The following is an 18,462-nucleotide window of genomic DNA, read 5'->3' as shown; positions in this document are numbered from 1 at the left end:
TCTCAACAGATGCGTCCAACCTGGGTTGGGGTGCTCTGTGCGAGGGCAGACCAGCCTTCGGCTCGTGGTCGCACGAAGAAAGCCATCTTCATATCAACTGCCTCGAGATGCTGGCAGTGGAACGAGCCCTTCAATCCTTTCAGGCAATCTTGGAAGGGCGCCACATCCTAGTCCAGTCGGACAGCATGACAGTGGTGTCCTACATAAATCACCAAGGCGGCCTTTCGTCCAGCCGCCTCTGCGCACTGGCAAAGCGCCTCTTGGAATGGGCATTACCCAGGTTGCGATCGCTCAAGGCGATACACATACCTGGCAAGACGAATCTGGGAGCAGACATGCTTTCACGGAGCAATGTCCCCTCGGACGAGTGGATGCTCCATCCCCAGACAGTTCTCAAAATCTGGGAGATTTTCGGGAAGGCAGAGGTCGACCTCTTCGCCTCAGAAAGCAACTCTCATTGCCCAACTTATTTTTCAAAGGAAACAGATGCACTGGCCCACAACTGGCCCAGCCTCCTTCTTTATGCTTTCCCCCCGATTGCTCTGATCCCTCAGGTCATCAGACGAGTCAGGGAAGACAGACACAGAGTCCTCCTAGTGGCCCCACTCTGGAGGACCCAAGTTTGGTCCTCGGAGCTTTTCAGGCTTTCCATGAAAGCCCCATGGCCGATCCCCCTGAGGCGGGACCTCCTCTCTCAGGCGAACAGGACAATCTGGCATCCACAGCCAGAACTCTGGGCTCTGCATGTATGGTCCCTCGATGGGAGCCTCTGAGCCTCCCCGGGGACGTACTACACACCATTGCTCAGGCAAGAGCCCCGTCTACAAGACGCCTCTATGCCCAAAAATGGTCAGTCTTTGTTGACTGGTGCTTAGCACAAAACAAAGACCCTGTTGAGTGTGATGTATCTCCGATACTGTCATTTCTCCAGGAGCGTCTAGAAAAGGGTCTCACCCCTTCCACACTCAAAGTGTACGTAGCAGCCATTGCAGCATTTCATGCTCCTATTGCTGGCCAATCAGTGGGTCGACACAGCCTCATTGTGCATTTCCTGAGAGGTGCTAGGCGGTTGAAGCCCCCACGCCCTCTTACCGTTCCCACTTGGGACCTTCACACGGTCCTTGGGGCACTCAAAGGACCTCCCTTTGAACCGCTGCGGTCAGCTGACCTTCGGCCCCTAACGCTCAAAACCGCTCTGCTACTTGCTCTAGCATCGGTCAAGCGTGTTGGCGATTTGCAGGCCCTCTCGGTGAGCCCTGCATGCCTTGAGTTTGGGCCCAATGACTCTAAGGTCATTTTAAAACCCAGGCATGGCTACGTACCTAAAGTGCTCTCGACGCCATTCAGAGCACAGGTAATTTCCCTCTCAGCTCTGCCTCCGTTGTCAGGTGAGCGGGAGCTGGATTTACTCTGCCCAGTGAGGGCTTTGAGAATTTACATTGAGCGGTCTCAGCCGTTCAGGCAATCTGACCAGCTTTTTGTCTGCTTTGGTGACCGCACCAAAGGGTCTTCGGTCTCAAAGCAACGCCTCTCGCGTTGGATAGTTGAAGCTATCGCTCTATGTTACTCCTCTATGGGCCTTGAGTGCCCCATAGGAGTTAGAGCCCACTCTACTAGAGGGATGGCCTCTTCATGGGCCTGGTCTAGTGGTGTCTCTATCAAGGACATCTGTGAGGCGGCCGGCTGGTCCTCGCCGTCCACTTTTGTCAGGTTCTATAACTTGGATATCCCGACCTTGCATGCTCGGGTTCTTTCGGTTTGATACGACAGCCTCTAGCAGACTCTGTCATCATACCACCTCCAGGGAGCTAGCTCCCTCTCAGCAGTGTAGCGTCAAGGGTTCGATGGCTCCGGCCCTCTCACTTATCCTCTGGACCCCAGGGTGTTCAAGTTAAGTCTTGTCGTTCCCTACCGTGGCACGGCGCGGTTGAATTCGTTCCCCATACGCAGTATGAGTGAAGTATCGAAAGGGAACGTACTCGGTTACGAACGTAACCTCGGTTCCCTGAGATACGGAACGAGTACTGCGTTATATGCCGTGCCACGAGGCTGCGGGTTCAGTGTCGTCGCTTCAGTCGTATGACCTGATTTCCTCTGGCGATTGCCTGCTTATATAGCCATTCGCCCCGCCCATTCTGGCGGGCTTTGGCGCGCTGCATCGCCACAGGCTCGCGCAGCTACGCAGCGCTGTCATTGGTTTAAAAAAGTTTACAGATTAAACCAATGGCAGTGCAGTTGCACTGCGTTATTGAAAAAAGGCTTCAGTATCGAGGAAAAAAGGAGCTTTTCCCCATACGCAGTACTCGTTCCGTATCTCAGGGAACCGAGGTTACGTTCGTAACCGAGTACGATTTTGCACTTTGTGGTGAAGTCTGTGTGTTTCGCGCCTGCACTGATTAGTTTGTGGGCGTCTCCTTTAATTGTCATCAGCAGCCGCTGTCACTCATTACTCATCACCTATATATTGGCTTGTCTCACGTCTTGTGTTTGTGAGATCGTTGTTTAATGTCGTTTACCCCGTTTGTTGGCTTTAGTGTTGTCTGCGTTTTCCCAGAACCTCATCCACTCTCCGCACATCCACTCAGCCACGGACACTTACCTTCGGCTCTATTCCCCGCAGTTCCTGTGCCATCCTCTCCTGCTGCCTACTCACCGCCATCATCCGGATTACTCACCTTCTCACCGCCATCATCCGGATTCCTCACCTCCTCACCACCACCTCGGAGTGTCGTCTTCTCAGCCTCATTGTTCCCTTGTGTTTATTTGTTCATCTCATTCCATTAAAACTGTTAACTCGCATCTGTTTCCAGACTTTCCTTCACTCCACCGTCACAGTTAGTAACAAATTTACATTATATACTTAGGAACAGAGTGTGGGTTTAATCTAGGCTATGTTGTTAACTACTTACAAGTTTTGGGTATGTTTTTATCCAGTTTCCCCCCTATTGGATTCTGTTTGCTCTTAAAGCCTTCTTCAAACACCCATGTTCACAAATAATGATTTTCGTAAAAATTATTAATTATCAATTGAGAATGTTATTATGGTCTTATTAAAATAATATGGACCGCGAGAAAAGACTAAAAAGAGTGGGGGGGGGGGGGGGGGGGGGGTTAGCGAAAGTAGAACAGTTACCTATGATCTATCAGGTTTTGTTGTTGAATAAACACCTATCAAATCTATCAGTCAGAATACACATTATTGAGGTTAACTAACCCTTTTACACAAACTGACTTACACTGTACGTTTATATCTCCTAACCCTACCCATTTTACATAGTATATTTTTAAACTGTAGATTTTGGGGAACTGGATGTCCTCAAAGCCAAATTCCAAGTCATGTAAGATGCGTGTCAGGTATGTGTGAGGATATTACAGCTGGTGTGACAGTGATCTGTCTTTCTTGAATGATTCGTTCATTTTGAACAAACCTTTAATGTGACTTGGGAGGAACGAGTCGTCTCGGGGGGTGATTCGTTCAGTCGCGCATACTCAATATTCTATAGGTTCTGTTCCGCTAGTAGTAATTCACCTGTGTCAGTCAATGCCGCCTGAGCCGGAAAGAGAATCGATTAGTTCATCTCATGGGTCTTTCGGGTCAAGTTGTTCCTTAATCACTTGACAGCCCAATATGTTAAACCAATGCAGTGTTGAGCCAGAAAGAGAATGGATTAGTTAATCTTTCGGGTCTTTGCTCTTTTGTCACGTGACAACATTGGCTAGAGTAATTCGTTTACAACCTTCCTTACAAATGGGTGGATAGTACTTTTTTATTATTATAATTATTGGTTATACTTTAAATGGTCCATATGATGGCAGAATCAGTTTGATAATGAGTTTTTTTTTTTTTTTTTTTTTTTTTTTACAGTGGATTCTAATCTTCAAAGAAATTACCTAGTTTATGATTTATGTCGTTTGAGTTCACCCTTCAGATTAGACTATAGAACTGTAGTGTTACTTGTTTAGGATTCAAAATATTATTTGCTTTTAACTTATGTCATTATGTCCTTTTTGAGCAATCTTCTTGTAAGTAAGTAAAATTTATTTGTATAGCACATTTCACAGATAAAAATCACAAAGTGCTTCACAACAATAGTTAGAATACACAACACTTATAAATACATTACAGCACATAATCAAAATAAACAGAAGTACACATAAGGCCAGCCTACAGTCTAGTTAAAAGCCTCTTTAAAAAGAAGTTTTCAACTGGGTTTTAAAAATTTCCACACTATCCAAGCAGCGTATGGAAGGAGGCAAAGCGTTCCACAAGCGAGGTGCCACAGCTTGAAACGAACGGTCCCCTCTAGTTTTAAAATGTGTAAGGGGGGCAACTAAAAATCTCTGGCCTGTTGATCTCAGACTACGTGAGGACGTACGCAGCTGTATCAGGTCAGAGATGTATGGGGACGCCTGTCCTTGTAAGGCTCTAAAAGTTAGAACCAAAATTTTAAACTGCATTCTAAATTTCACTGGTAGCCAATGAAGAGAAGCTAAAATTGGAGTAATATGTGCCCTTTTACTCGTGTGGGTTAAAAGCCTAGCAGCAGAATTTTGGACATTCTGCAGACGACAAAGATCCTTCTTATTAAGGCAAATAAAAAGACTGTTACAATAGTCTAAACGAGACGAAATAAAAGCATGAATGATCATCTCCAACTCGGCCTTTGACACCAAGGCTCTTATCTTAGAAATGTTCCTTAATTGAAAGAAACAGTTTTTAATAAGTTGATTCGAGTGTTTCTCCAGAGACATGGCCACATCAAAAACAACACCTAAGCTCCTGAGACTCGGCTGAACAGACGAACCTAAGGCACCGATATGTTGTTTTATCTGAGGGATGCTCTGGGATGCTCTTGGGTTTTCATGAGCTGAATGCCAAAATCATCAGTATTAAAACAATAAAAGACCTGAAATATTTCAGTTGGTGTGCAATGAATCTAAAATATATGAAAGTTTAATTTTTATCATTACATTATGGAAAATAATGAACTTTATCACAATATGCTAATTTTTTGAGAAGGACTTGTATAGTGGATAGGGAGCGGTTTCGGACACAGCAACAGAGAACATGGGGAATGGAATACACAACATAATGAGTCCAGGGGTGTGACACCTTTTTTTTGTAGTGTTGAAGATGTTAGAGAGGCATCCTGCTCCTCAGAGCCATATGTGCAGATTTGTAGAGGGAGAGGTTATGATCGGACAGTTAACATCAGACCCTACAGAAGTCTGAGCCAAAGGTCCCGAGGCAAGGGCTGTACATTAGACACAGCGCCTAATCATTCTGGTGAGTGGAAGACAGAAAAGGATCCTGACCATTTGCCTCCATCGTTTCCTGCCCAAAAGAAAGCCAGGTGTGCAGCCACCACTGTCAACCTCTGTGGACAACCCGACACCCGACACCCATTGAGCTTTTCAAAATGTATTTTTCAAAATACTGTGTGCCAACACTAATAAAAAAGCAGCAAGGAATATTGCTGCAGGAAAAAAATTCAAGTGGACTGAAGTCACAGAAGAAGAAATGTGCAAATACATTGGCCTCACCCTATACATGGGCATTCTTAAAGGGTTAGTTCACCCAATAAGCAAAATTATGTCATTAATAATTCACCCTCATGTCGTTTCAAACCCGTAAGACCTCCATTTATCTTCTACACTACACTGCAGTGTTTTGAAATAATTTTTGCTAATTTTGTACCAAAATGTATTTTCGATGCTTCAAGAAATTCTAACGGACCCTCTGATGTCACATAGACTACTTTGATAATGTTTTTCTTACCTTTCTGGACATGGACAGTATACCGTACACACAGCTTCAATGGAGGGACAGAGAGCTGTAAGACTAAATCTAAAATATCTTAAACTGATTTGTGTTTATTTTGTTATTAAAGGTCCCATTATATGAAGCTTTGATTGTGTTTACAGTGTGCAAAATAACATGTGTTCATGTTTCGCGTGTAAAAAAAAACAGTATTTTTCACACAATTCACATATCTGTTTACCGTTGTTATCACTGTCATAAAAACGGGCTGATGACTTCCTTGTTCTATAAAGTCCCTCCTTCAGAAATACGTCACGGGTTCTGATTGGGCCAGCGGTTCCTGTGTTGTGATTCAACACCGGCTTAGAGAAGGCTGCCCCCCCTATAACGTGATTTGCCTATAACACACGTGCTGGAGATGTACTTATAATCACAGAACGCCTTTACTGATGAGATGCGCATGAAAATCGCATTCATTTTTTTGCACAGCCCTAACATCTAGTTAACAAAGCTAAACAGCGTTGCCCTTTGTGTAATAAGTTACAGAAACTGTTAAACACACCAACTTAAATAATAAAATACACTTACCAGTCGTGGTCCATAAACAACGCCTTCTCCAGACAAAGAGGGAACTGCTCCATCTTTCAAGAATAATGTTTGTGCAAATCCAGCATTAAACTGATTGAGATTGAGGAAGCTGTCCTCACAAAATGTGCTGCACATAGTTTTACATGTGGATTATAATTTTCGAGAACCGAGTTAAACATAAATTGTAACCAAATACAGCGTCCCTGGGAAGCCCAAACAAAGATGGACTCCGAGATGAAAATAACAGCGTTTCGACAACATTACGACAAACACAAAACACAGCTCTTCCTTCTTCTCCGTCGGAGCACAACAAGACCACTTCCCCCTTTTTGTGAATTCATGTGGGCGGAGGTTAGTCAAAAAACTGTTTTAGTGACGTCATTCCTGCAGGAACTAGAGGGATATAGTCCAAACGGGTCGTTTTTTGTAGGCGAATTCTGTTAAATAAAATATCTCGCTTGGCATTGAACTTTGAGCTTTAGAATTTTACATATATTATTTATAGTACATAAAATCAGTGCTTGAAAGAGATCCCATAATAATTTAATACACATTTTCTGTAGTAGCAATACATTTTATTAAATGCTATGATCAATGTTTTATTTTGTCAGAAACTCTCCTGAAGCTCACCTCAGTCTTGTGAGGAATCGATTATATTTGTGATACAAACATCAATTCAGATGTGATCTAAAGTTAATTTCTCATCCTGTTTTATTTATGCACAAAAAATTTAGAAAAATTAATTACATGTACTTTTCACAAACATGATTCATGAAGAACTTTTCAATTGAAGGAACATTGATAGAAATAGTACAAATGATCGATGTGACACTACAATAAAAACACAAATGTTGATAAACACACAAACACTATCTCACACAAACACATACACACACACTTTCTCTCTCTCATAAACATACACACACACACTCTCTCTCTCACACACATACACAAACACACACACTTGAGCTGTTCAGCTGCAGTATTAATGTCATGAAGAGACTCGATAACATCTCATTGTCACTGATTCATCATGCAGTCTCTTTTGATTCATTAACACAGTTTCACTGATGATCCAGAATCATTTATCAATTCATAACCAACACTAAACCCAGGATAGAGTGGCTGAGTGAATGTGGTCTGGACTGTGTGGATGAGGCTCATTGTGTTTCTGGAGACGCTGTAGAAGGACAGAGTTCCTGCTCTGTGATCCACAAACACTCCTATTCTCCTGCTGGTGGACACCACAGGGAGAACAGTCTCTATGTTATTGTGACTGAATGAGTAACTGGAGCGAGAGCAGAACAAACTCCAGGACTGATCATTAGATCCAAACCAACACTCATCACCCCATCCCTTCCTGCTGATGCTCTTATATGACACTGATATAAACACATTATCTCCACTCCACTCAACCTCCCAGTAACAGCGTCCACACACACTTTCTTTACACAACACCTGAGGCACATCATCAAATCTGTCTGGATGATCAGGATATGACAGTTTCTCCATCAAACATGTCACCTTTCTGTTCTCCTCAGACAGAATCAGTTCCGTGTTTGCTGTGTTTGGATCCAGTGTGAGAAAACAGGCATCTGAACACAAGAACAGGCATTAATAACAACAACTAACACTACATCTGTGTGTGTGTGTTTAAGAGAGAGAGAGAGAGAGAGAGAGAGAGAGAGTGTGTGTGTGTGATTTCATACATGTTGTAATGTAGTTTTTGTTTAAGAAATAAAATTAATTTAGAAAGAATACTGTGGTCTTTGGTTAAATTTTCTTGATTTTAAAGTTATTGAATGTTTTATCTCTGATTGAAAGGCCCACAACAGTAAGATCTGCTTATACACGGCTTATACATTTATAACTTTTAATAAGGTGAAGTAGGTTTTGGGGAAATACAAATAATTTGTTTTATATATTCACTGAAAGATACATTTAAGCTACAATTATAAATAAATTCAGTGTAATTATAAAGATCAACTGAATGATTTAATAAATTTATAACAAGACTAAACCTTTGTTAAACCAATCACTTGTTTTTGAGTAATATATTTATATTGATTGTTCAATATAAATATATTGAGAGAAAATATGATTATAGACTGATTTCCAAACATCTAGAGTGATGCTCCATGCGCTCTTTGTTTATGTTTCAACTCCAACTGGCCTGCGTCTCAATGCAGGAGTCACCTATGTGTGTATTTACAGTTGTAAATATTATAAGCAATCTTTGAAAACCTGTTGAATTTTTCGTTGTAAAGAAATCATTCACTAGTAAGCAGTTAAAATATCCTGATTATCTTTAAAAAGAGGATTTTAATTGCTGGATTATGTTACATTGTCATTAATGTCTTATACACAGTCACGCGAGCTTATGTTTCTTCATTATATTATGTCTATGTTCCTAGGATTTTTATTTGTAATTTTATTTTAGCATATTTTAGCAGGTCATTTTTTTGTAGTTTTTCAATGACAAAATGCAAATAAAATGCAAGTTGCTTGCAAAATAAATTTATGAACTATGTTATTTGATTGTACTGAGTTTGATCACTGTGTAGTGTTCTTGTTTGCCACGGTTCCTGGATCAATACTGGGCTGTGTTCTATTCAGAGGAGAAAATCACTATTGCGCCCTAAATCTTGTAAGACTGTATTCTTGTCACAATTCGGTCAGGCTCTTCACCCAGCTAATCACAGCACACCCCCTCACCTGAGTATTGATTACTCCCGTTTTAAAAAAGCAAAATTCTGATGTGAAAAATCTGTCAAATTATCGTCCAATCTCAAATCTATAATTTCTGTCTAAAATCTTGGAGGGTGTGGTTGCAGCTCAATTAAACAAACACTTAATTGAAAATAAACTATCTGAGCCAAAAAAAAGATTTGGGTGTCATATTTGACGCCACACTGTCAATTGAGCCTTTTGTCCAGAATACAGTTAAGACATCATTTTATCACCTCAGAAATATAGCCCGGCTACGTCCTATGTTATCCTTTTTGGTAGCTGAAAAGTTGATTAACTTTTTGCGCATTGACTACTGCAATGGTCTCCTAGCTGTGGTATCTAAATTATCACTGGATAAATTGCAATATCTTCAAAATTCAGCTGCTAGAGTACTTTCTGGGGTCATGTCCAGGGACCATATAACTCCGGTCTTGGAGTCCCTGCACTGGCTACCTGTTAGGTACTGTATTGATTTTAAAATCCTTATGCTGGTATATAAATCTCTACACAATCTGGCACCTGAGTATTTAACTGACTTATTAATCCCCTACACACCACGTCGCAATCTGCGCTCCTCTCAGAGTGGTCTTTTGGTTGTTACAAAGACACGGCTTCATACGTGGGGTGACCGATTCTCTGTCTATGCTCCTAAGCTCTGGAATTCTCTCCCGGCCGACATCAGGGAAGCAAATTCATTAGTGACTTTTAAATCTCTTCTTAAAACATTTTATTTTAGGATTGCTTTTACATGAACTTGATTTTATGCGTTTATTTTATTGTTCTTACATTGTGTTTATTCATTTGCTGTTATGCTTGTCTGTAAAGTGCTTTGAGATAGATGCTTTTAAAGGCGCTATACAAAATAAATATATTATTATTATTATTATTATTGATCTCCGGCACTTATTCCCAATTCATTCACCCATCAACCACCAGATTTAAGCACACACCTCAGTCTGCACATTGTCCGATCTGGTTGCTACACAGCGGAATTTCCTCTGTCATAGTTAACCTGCATTTACTCCTTTAACTTACCCCTTGACTTACCTCTTCTACAGCTAGATTCTCCTCCCCTCCATGTGACTCCAGCGTGTCTTCAGTGAGCTCCAGTAAACCATCTCCCATAAAGATGAATCAGCTCACTACTAATGCCCAACTTACTGCTGCCCACATCACTCTTCCAGTTACCACCTTCCTCGACTCTGGGTCAGCCCGGAACTTCATATTGGGAGACCAGCTCCAGTTATCGATAACCGCCACAGAAACCGTCTACCAAATAGTAATCAATTATGTCGTGTTTTTTTTTTTTTTTTTTAAGTTGTACATGTGGAGAGTGCAGTTTGATGACAACATCGCATGTTGTTTACTTGATGTGCTTACACGCCGATAGCTAAGTTAACAACACAGAGATATTTGAAGCAGTTTTACTCACCGCATGTGGTTCCAACACACGATCGTGACCCTTTTTAGTTGGGACTGCATTATCCTTAAGAAATAAACGATGTGCAAATCCGAAATGCAGGGAACAAACAAAAACACTTGCACAACTCCGTTGATGCTCTGTAAAAATAAACTCCATCCACTGGTCCCTTAATGCTGTTTTTTCTTTTGGTAATCTGTGCAGGGTTGTCTTGCCCTGGCAACCAAAAACACACTTCTTTTGTGACATTTCGCGACGCTCTCGCTCTGATCAGTGAAGTCTGTTGTGCTCTCAGTGCTCTGCTATACAGGAGCGCGCGCTCTTCCGGCAGAAGTGCCTCAGGACCCATATAAGGAAATTCCGCTCCAACGTCACACAGAGCCATACTCGAAAAAAACTTTCCGAAACTTGTGACAAACCGAAGAGGTTTTTTTGTAACAAAAAATACTCCTTCAAATGTACAACTTAATTTTTGAAACTTTGTCCATGTTTAGCATGGGAATCCAACTCTTTAACAGTGTAAAAAACTCAGTATGCATGAAATAGCATTTCACCCCCCCTTTAATACACTAACTTCTTAGTCCTGGAGGGCTCTACGGCTGATATCATTTTGGGCCATCCCTGGCTGGTACAGCATAATCCAATCACCTCCTGGTCGACGGGTGAAATCCTCCAGTGGGGTGAACAGTGTTTTCCACCATGCTTCCCCAATCGCCCATCTCCGCCGGAACGAGCCCCGGAGGTCCTATCCCTCAATACAACCTCCATTGAAAGTCCCCTTGAGAGACGCTTGGTGGACATACCCTCCAGCTACAAGGAGTTTCATGATGTCTTCGGCCCTCACAAAGCCTCACAACTACCTCCTCACCGTCCCTGAGATTGTGTGATTGATCTGATTCTGGGCGAGTCAGTGCCTTGTGGTAAGATATATCCCCTCTCATTACCGGAACAGAAGGCCATGGAGAAGTATGTGAAGGAAGCCCTTAAACAGGGATACATCATCCCATCTGCATACCCTGCTGCTTTAAGCTTTTTATTTCTGGCAAAGAAGGACGGAGGCTTGCGGCCCTGTATCGATTGCACTATTGAGCACTATACCAAATCACTGTTAAATTCCGTTACCCTCTTCCCCTCGTCCCAGCTGCCCTGGAACAACTTCAGGGAGCTACCATATTCTCCTTACTGGATCTTCATAGTACGTATAACTTCATCTGTATCCGAAAAGGAGATGAGTGGAAGACGGCATTCATGACCCCGACTGTCCAATGTACGGGTGCTCTGGGAGTACCTCCACCACTTTGTCATTGGGTACATCGACGACATTGTCATCGCCAGCATGTCCAAGCAGTCCAAGCAAGATTGAGACAATTCCAACTCTTTCTCAATGCCAAAAAATTTACCTTCCACCAGTCTTCATTGCACTTCCTTGGGGATATCTTTTCTGGAAGATTTTTATTAATACGATTTTAATCAATCAAGAATAATCAATGTGAATCTAGCCATTTTATGTTGCTAGTTATTATTCCATTATAATCCTATAGGTTAAGTATAGAAAGAAATATGCCTAGGGGGCCAAATTTTACAGACCAGAAACATGTGGTCAGACCAGCTGAGAAACATGTGGTCAGACATACAGACATACAGACAGGGCCGTTGTCTATAACAAAGCAGGGGGCCCCTTCTCTCTAGGGAGATATTAAAATAGTAAACATAAAGAAAAGTTTGACTATTTGGAAATGCCCTGTATAGGGTATATAATGAGATGCTACCTGGCATTCAGGAAATCATCTCGCAGAGAACATCTCGGCTTTGTTTCTCTCTGAAATAAATTCTATCTTCTGGAAACAAAACCCAGAGACTGTGTGATTCCTCAGATCCATGGCAGACAAAAATACACTACACTTTGAACATACCACATAGACGAGGGGAAGATTGAGGCTATCACCTCCTGGCCATTACCTTCGGAACTGCAGAGCTTCCTGGGCTTCAGAAACTACAGTACCATAACCAGTCCCATCACCAACCTTCTAAGGAGCAAACCCAAGTCTCTCTCCTGGACCCCGGCTGCCACTGAAGCCTTCGCCAGCCTCAAGAAAGCAAGTGCTCCACCCTTAGTTCATGTGGACTTAGAGCTCCTTTTCATGGTCGAAGTGGATGCCTCGTATTAATGTGGGAGCAGTTCTTTCACAGCGGCAGGGGTTCCCACCTTGACTCCATTCATGTGCCTTAGTCTCTTGGAAGCTTAGCCTGGCGGAGAAGAATTAGTACATTGGAAACAGAGAGCTGCTGTTGATCAAACTGGCCTTAGAGGAATGGCTTTGAGGGAGCGGCTCATCCATTCACTGTACTAACCGATCACAGGAACTCTCAGTACCTCAGAGAAGCAAAGCACCTAAATCCCCGCCAAGCTAGATGACCGTTATTCTTCACTAGGTTTCACTTCACCATCTCCTTTAGACCGGTCCCCAAAACAACAAAGCTGACGCCCTGTCCCATATCTTTGCTTAAGAAGAAAATATGGATGAGCCAGAAACTATCATACCCACTCACCTTATTTCCAGTCCTATCCAGTGGACATCCCCGCCAGTCGCCACTGAAGCCCCTCCTGCCACTCCACCGGGCTGCCCCCTGGGACGCCGGTATGTCCCATGGATGCAACGCACTCCTCTTATTCACACAACGCATAGATCATTAGGCACTGGCCATACCGGGGCTGACGCAACTCTCTCACTGCTCAAAGATCACTTCTGGTGGCCCAACATGGCAAGAGACATGAGGAGGCTCATTTAAGGTCGCCCTGAATGTTCCATTTCGAAGAGTCCCCGTCATCTTCCACCTGGCAAGGTACATCCATTACCCATTCCCAACCGTCCCTGGTAACACCTAGAAGTGGACTTTACAACGGACCTACCTCGCTCTGATGGTAACACCTGTATCCTGGTAATAGTCGATACATTCTCTCAATTCTGCTGCCTCATTCCCCTCAAGGGACTACCCACTGCCCTGTAAACAGCAGAGCTGCTATTCAATTAAGTCTTTTGTCAATTTTGCCTCCCTGAGGACAATTTTGGACCCAGTTCCAGTGCACACTCGGTTACCAGCCCCATTTCTTTCCCCGGTCAGGAGACCCTTCCGACATTCCTGCAGTCGATTAGTGGTTCCGGCAGAGTGAGAGAGTCTGGGACGAGGCTCATCATCACCTCCAATGGGCAGTGCGCAGGCAGAAGATGACAGCCGACCTTCACTGAGCACCTACTCCCAACTACCAACCCGGGCAAAAGGTCTGGCTGTCCAACTGAGACATCAGGCTGTGGCTGCCTTGTAGGAAACTTAGTCCAAGATTCATTGGCCCCTTTACCATCCAGGAAAAGATCGATCCTGTCACATACAAGCTCCAACTCCCACAATACAGAATACACCCCAGATTCCATGTCTCTTTGTTGAAACCTTTTCATCCTCCTGTCTCCACAGAACTTGACTGGACAGAGGAACCCCCTCTCCCCTCCCTTCTAGAAGAAGGTTCCATCTACAAGGTCAAAGAGATTCTGGAATCCCAGCAGCGTGGTGGCAGACTGGAATACCTAGTAGACTGGGAAGGATATGGCCCTGAAGAACGCTCCTGGGTCCCTAAAGACGACATCCTTGATCCCACACTCCTAGAAGAATTCTATACAGAACACCACGTCAGGGTGTTAGGCCCTCAGGAGCGGGCCCTCGAGAAGGGGGTACTGTCACAAATCGGTCAGGCTCTTCACCCAGCCAATCACAGCACACCCCCTCACCTGAGTATTGATCACCGGCACCTTTTCACAATTCATTCGCCCATCAACCACCACATTTAAGCACACACCTCAGTCTGCACATTGTCCGATCTCGTGGCTACACTCGTAGTTACCACTTCTCCAGTGAGATTCTTCTCTTCTCCGTATGACTACAGCTTGTCTCCAGTGAGCTCATCATCCAAACCTTCCTCTCCTACATCTTCACTGAGGTGTGTGCATCCATTCAGCCGCCCTGCTCACCCCATTCTCTTTAAGAAGATTACTATTGTCAGTCTATCTCTCAAATACCCATATCTAACCCATCTAAGGATTCACTTATCTGCATCTCTCCATCTGCCAAGCTCATTACCCGTTTCAATAAAACTCCAATAAAAATCACTAATCTTCTGTTCCTGAGTCTGTTTGTTACAATTCTCCACAACAGCAGCCTTGGAAAGTGTATGGCTCAGAAGTCATTGTCATTAGGGACACACCTTTGAAGGCAACATCAGTTTGTATCATCGTGATTGTCACACTTTTTTTTCCCATCGGGGTGCCCTCGGTAGGCATCACTGCGGAGTTTGGGATGCAGTGCAGGTGTCAGTCCGGCTCAAAGCAATATATATATATATATATAGTGGGGCTCGAAAGTTTGGGCACCCTTTGCAGAATCTGTGAAAATGCGAGTAATTTAAAAAAAATTGAGAGAGATCATACTAAATGCATGTTATATTTTATTTAGTACTGTCCTGAGTAAGATATTGTACATAAAAGATATTAAGATTTAGTCCACAAGACAATGCCTGAAATTATTAAAATAACCCCACTCAAGTTTGGGAACCCTTGGTTCTTAATACGGTGTTCTGTTACCTGATGATCCTCGACTGTCTTTCTGTTTTGTGATGGTTGTGCATGAGTCCCTTGTTTGTTCTGACCAGTTAAACTGAGAACTGTTCTTCGGAAAAATCTTTAACGTCCTGCAGATTCTTCAGTTTTCCAGCATCATTGCATATTTGAACGCTTTCAAGTAGTGACTTTATGATTTTGAGATACATCTTATCACACTGAGGATATATGAGGGACTCAAACACAATTACTAAAAAAGGTTCAAACGTTCACTGATGTTCCAGAAGGAAACAAGATGCATTAAGAGCTGGGGGGTGAAAACTTTTGAACATGATGAAGATGGCCAAATTTGTCTTATTTTGTTGAAATATATATTTTTTTCCATTTAGAAGACACTTGTATGTTTCCCGGTACACAAATAAGTACAATTTACCTTGATCTTCAAATTCCAAAAGTTTTCACCCTCCCAGCTCTTAATGCATCTTGTTTCCTTCTGGAGCATCAGTGAATGTTTGAATCTTTTTAACCCTCTGGGGACGGATTAGGCGGTACCGCCCAAAATGGCATACTTTTACAAATGTGTAGTTATCTCAAAAACTATTAATGCTAGAGAGATGCGGGTTTTTTTACCGTCTTCCTCAGATTCCGCTGAAAACAGCGGTGTCCAGTTTGTATATTAAACACTTCCCTTATTGCGCAATACCACTGCGTAAACAGGCCAATGAAAAAGATTGTGCTAGGCAGATTCAACACGCAACAGCCAATGGAAAAATTGCCGCTGGGAGGAGTCTTTTTCTAACCCAATCAGAGGAAGGTTATGTCTTCTAGCGATTCAGAGGACTCTGTAGCTCTGCTGTAGCCTTGTAAAAGCTGGCTGGACTAAAGTAAAAGACATGTAATCAATAAGCGTTCAGAGAATCAGCATCAGGGTGGAGAAAGCAGAAGGCGATCGGAGTGTTACAGAGAGCGATCGGAGTATTAGCGAGCACAAAGAGCTAAATTCGAGCGATCGGAGAATCAGCATCACGTGGAGAAAGCAGAAAGTGATTGGATTGTTAGCGAGCACAAAGAGATAAATTCGAGAGAGATAAAGCATCATACAGAATTGTTTTATCAAAATGGCAAGCAGTAAAAGATTTACGGCAGAACAAGCTCTGGAACAATTACTGGAAAGGCCTGGAGAGGCCTTGCTTTGCTCACTGGCATGCCTAGGACTGTTTTTAAAAAAAGTTAATTATTTAATTGTTCTTTACACATTTGATTGAACATTAACCCATTTCTGTCAAGCAAAGAGTTTGAAAAATATATTTTTGGGTCAAAAACTTTTAACTATTGTTGTGTGAGGTAGGATTTTCAGTAATAAGTAGCTTAGGGTCTTCTGAATCCATTGATACCAAATACATGGTGGTCCATCCTCATTACATATGGTTTATAAGCCGAAATGTAAAAATAGAGAAAACGGACCAAAAAGGGCTTAGTCCCCTAAGGGTTAAATAGTTGCGTTTATTCCCTTGTAATGGTCAGCCTAATAATAGGCACCACAAATTTTGTAGCCCAATTAAACAGAGGCAGTAGGAATACACAACTTTGAAATGTAAACAAATATTTATTTAAACTTACAAAAGGGCAATCATCCAAGCCCAATAATATAATTAAACATGACAAAAAATAGAAGGAACAAAGTCTTAACCAAAAAGAAAAATCCAAATTAATTTCAAATGCAAAATAAAGTTTCCAAAAATAACTTCCTTAACAACAAGGTCAATTTCCAAATAAAGCTGCAAGCAGCGATGAACGGGCCCTCGCACCCGGGCTCAACGCCATTGTGTGGCTTTAGTAAAAAGGTGAACGTTGAGAAATATGCATTTAAACTCATAAATATAAGTGCAATATATCAAAGTTTATTCCATATGTGTGCCAATCTTCCTGTTGCCAGCAGGTGGCGCTATCGTTATAATGGAATAATGGCCTTCAGATGTGTTCAAGCCAGGACCCTTATGACACATGTGAAGTTTGGGCAAGATCGGACATTTTATGCCTGAGTTATAACATCTTTTATTCCCACGGCGAGACATCGAACTTCGTCGCGGCGCCATGAACAAGCCTTTTAACGAAAACTCAAAATCTTCACAACTGAACATCGCACAGGCCTTTAGATTAGACTGACCACAAAAAAGACACTGATGTCATAAAATTTCTAGGAGTAGTTCGTCGCAGCGTAAAATATGTCACTTCCTGTTGCCAATAGGTGGCGCTATGACTATAACTGAATATGGGCATGTCAATCTGTTCAGGTTCGGAATCTCATCAAACATGTGAAGTTTGGGGCAGATTGGACATTGTATGTGTGAGTTATAGCAACTTCATTTTTCATGGCGAATCATCGAAATTCGCCAGGCCGCCACGGACACGCCCTTCAACGAAAACTCAAGATCTTCGCAATTTAACATCGCAAAGGCCTTTAGATTAGGCATACCAAATTTGGTGTTGATTTGAAGAAATCTCTAGGAGGAGTTTGTTAAAATACAACACATGGAAATGACCAAAATTACACAAAATATGCTCATAATATTAAAAATAACCGACTTCCTGTTGGGTTTAGAATTTCGCTCCAAGAGTCTTTTTTGTAGGTATTGGTGTGTTACATATGTGTGCCAATTTTCGTGCATGTACGTGAAACATAGCTGGAAGGCTGTTGATTTTCTTGGTATAGGTGGCGCTGTCGAGCCATTTTGCCACACCCTCTTCTGAATCCTATATCAGACGAAAATTTTCACCAGGTTTGACGCGTGTGCAAAGTTTCATGACTTTTTGAGCATGTTAAAGCCCTCAAAAATGCGATTCATTCGGGAGAAGAAGAAGAAGAAGAATAATAATAATAATAAATATAGCTGCAAGCAGCGATGGCGGGCTCAAGCCACCAATGCCATCACCACCCCGGTGGCATCAGGTAAACTGTGCCCAGCGGGCACATGCATTCACAATATCCCTCTGGCAGTGAGGTTTTAAAGGATAGAGGGGAGCGTAGAGGGGAGCGTGCATTTGCAGTGGCTGGGCCACGACTCTGGAATACCCTGCCTTTAGAGATCAGACTGGCCCCTTCCTTGTCTATTTTTAAATCTTTGCTAAAAACTTTTTTATTTTCCTTAGTGTACTGACTACTGTGTTATGCTACATTTTGAAATGGGTGGTTTTAAATTTTTTGTCTGGTCTATTTTTATGTATGTGTAATATTCTTGCTCTTATGTTAAAGCACTTTGGTCAGCCAGGAGGCTGTTGTAAATGCGCTATACAAATAAATTGAACTTGAACTTGAACTTGATATGGCAGTTAAAGGGTTAATCCGAATCATCTAG

At 42.5% G+C, this 18,462-nt stretch overlaps 1 protein-coding gene across 1 annotated transcript in view; it reads right to left on the bottom strand.

Annotated features, from left to right (window-relative positions):
- Positions 1 to 7,402: 7,402 nt before the first annotated feature.
- LOC127981424 (stonustoxin subunit beta-like) overlaps positions 7,403 to 18,462 on the bottom strand; it is an 87,470-nt gene continuing 76,410 nt past the window's right edge. Inside the window, exon 3 of the mRNA XM_052585499.1 lies at positions 7,403 to 7,944. Within this exon, the coding sequence (XP_052441459.1) occupies positions 7,403 to 7,944 (542 nt within the window). The remainder of the gene's footprint in view (positions 7,945 to 18,462) is intronic.

The sequence above is a fragment of the Carassius gibelio genome, chromosome A4, assembly GCF_023724105.1.
Source record: "Carassius gibelio isolate Cgi1373 ecotype wild population from Czech Republic chromosome A4, carGib1.2-hapl.c, whole genome shotgun sequence".
Lineage (NCBI taxonomy): Eukaryota > Metazoa > Chordata > Actinopteri > Cypriniformes > Cyprinidae > Carassius > Carassius gibelio.
Note: the sequence above shows the minus strand (reverse complement) of the source record. Positions and strands in the feature narration are given on the sequence as shown.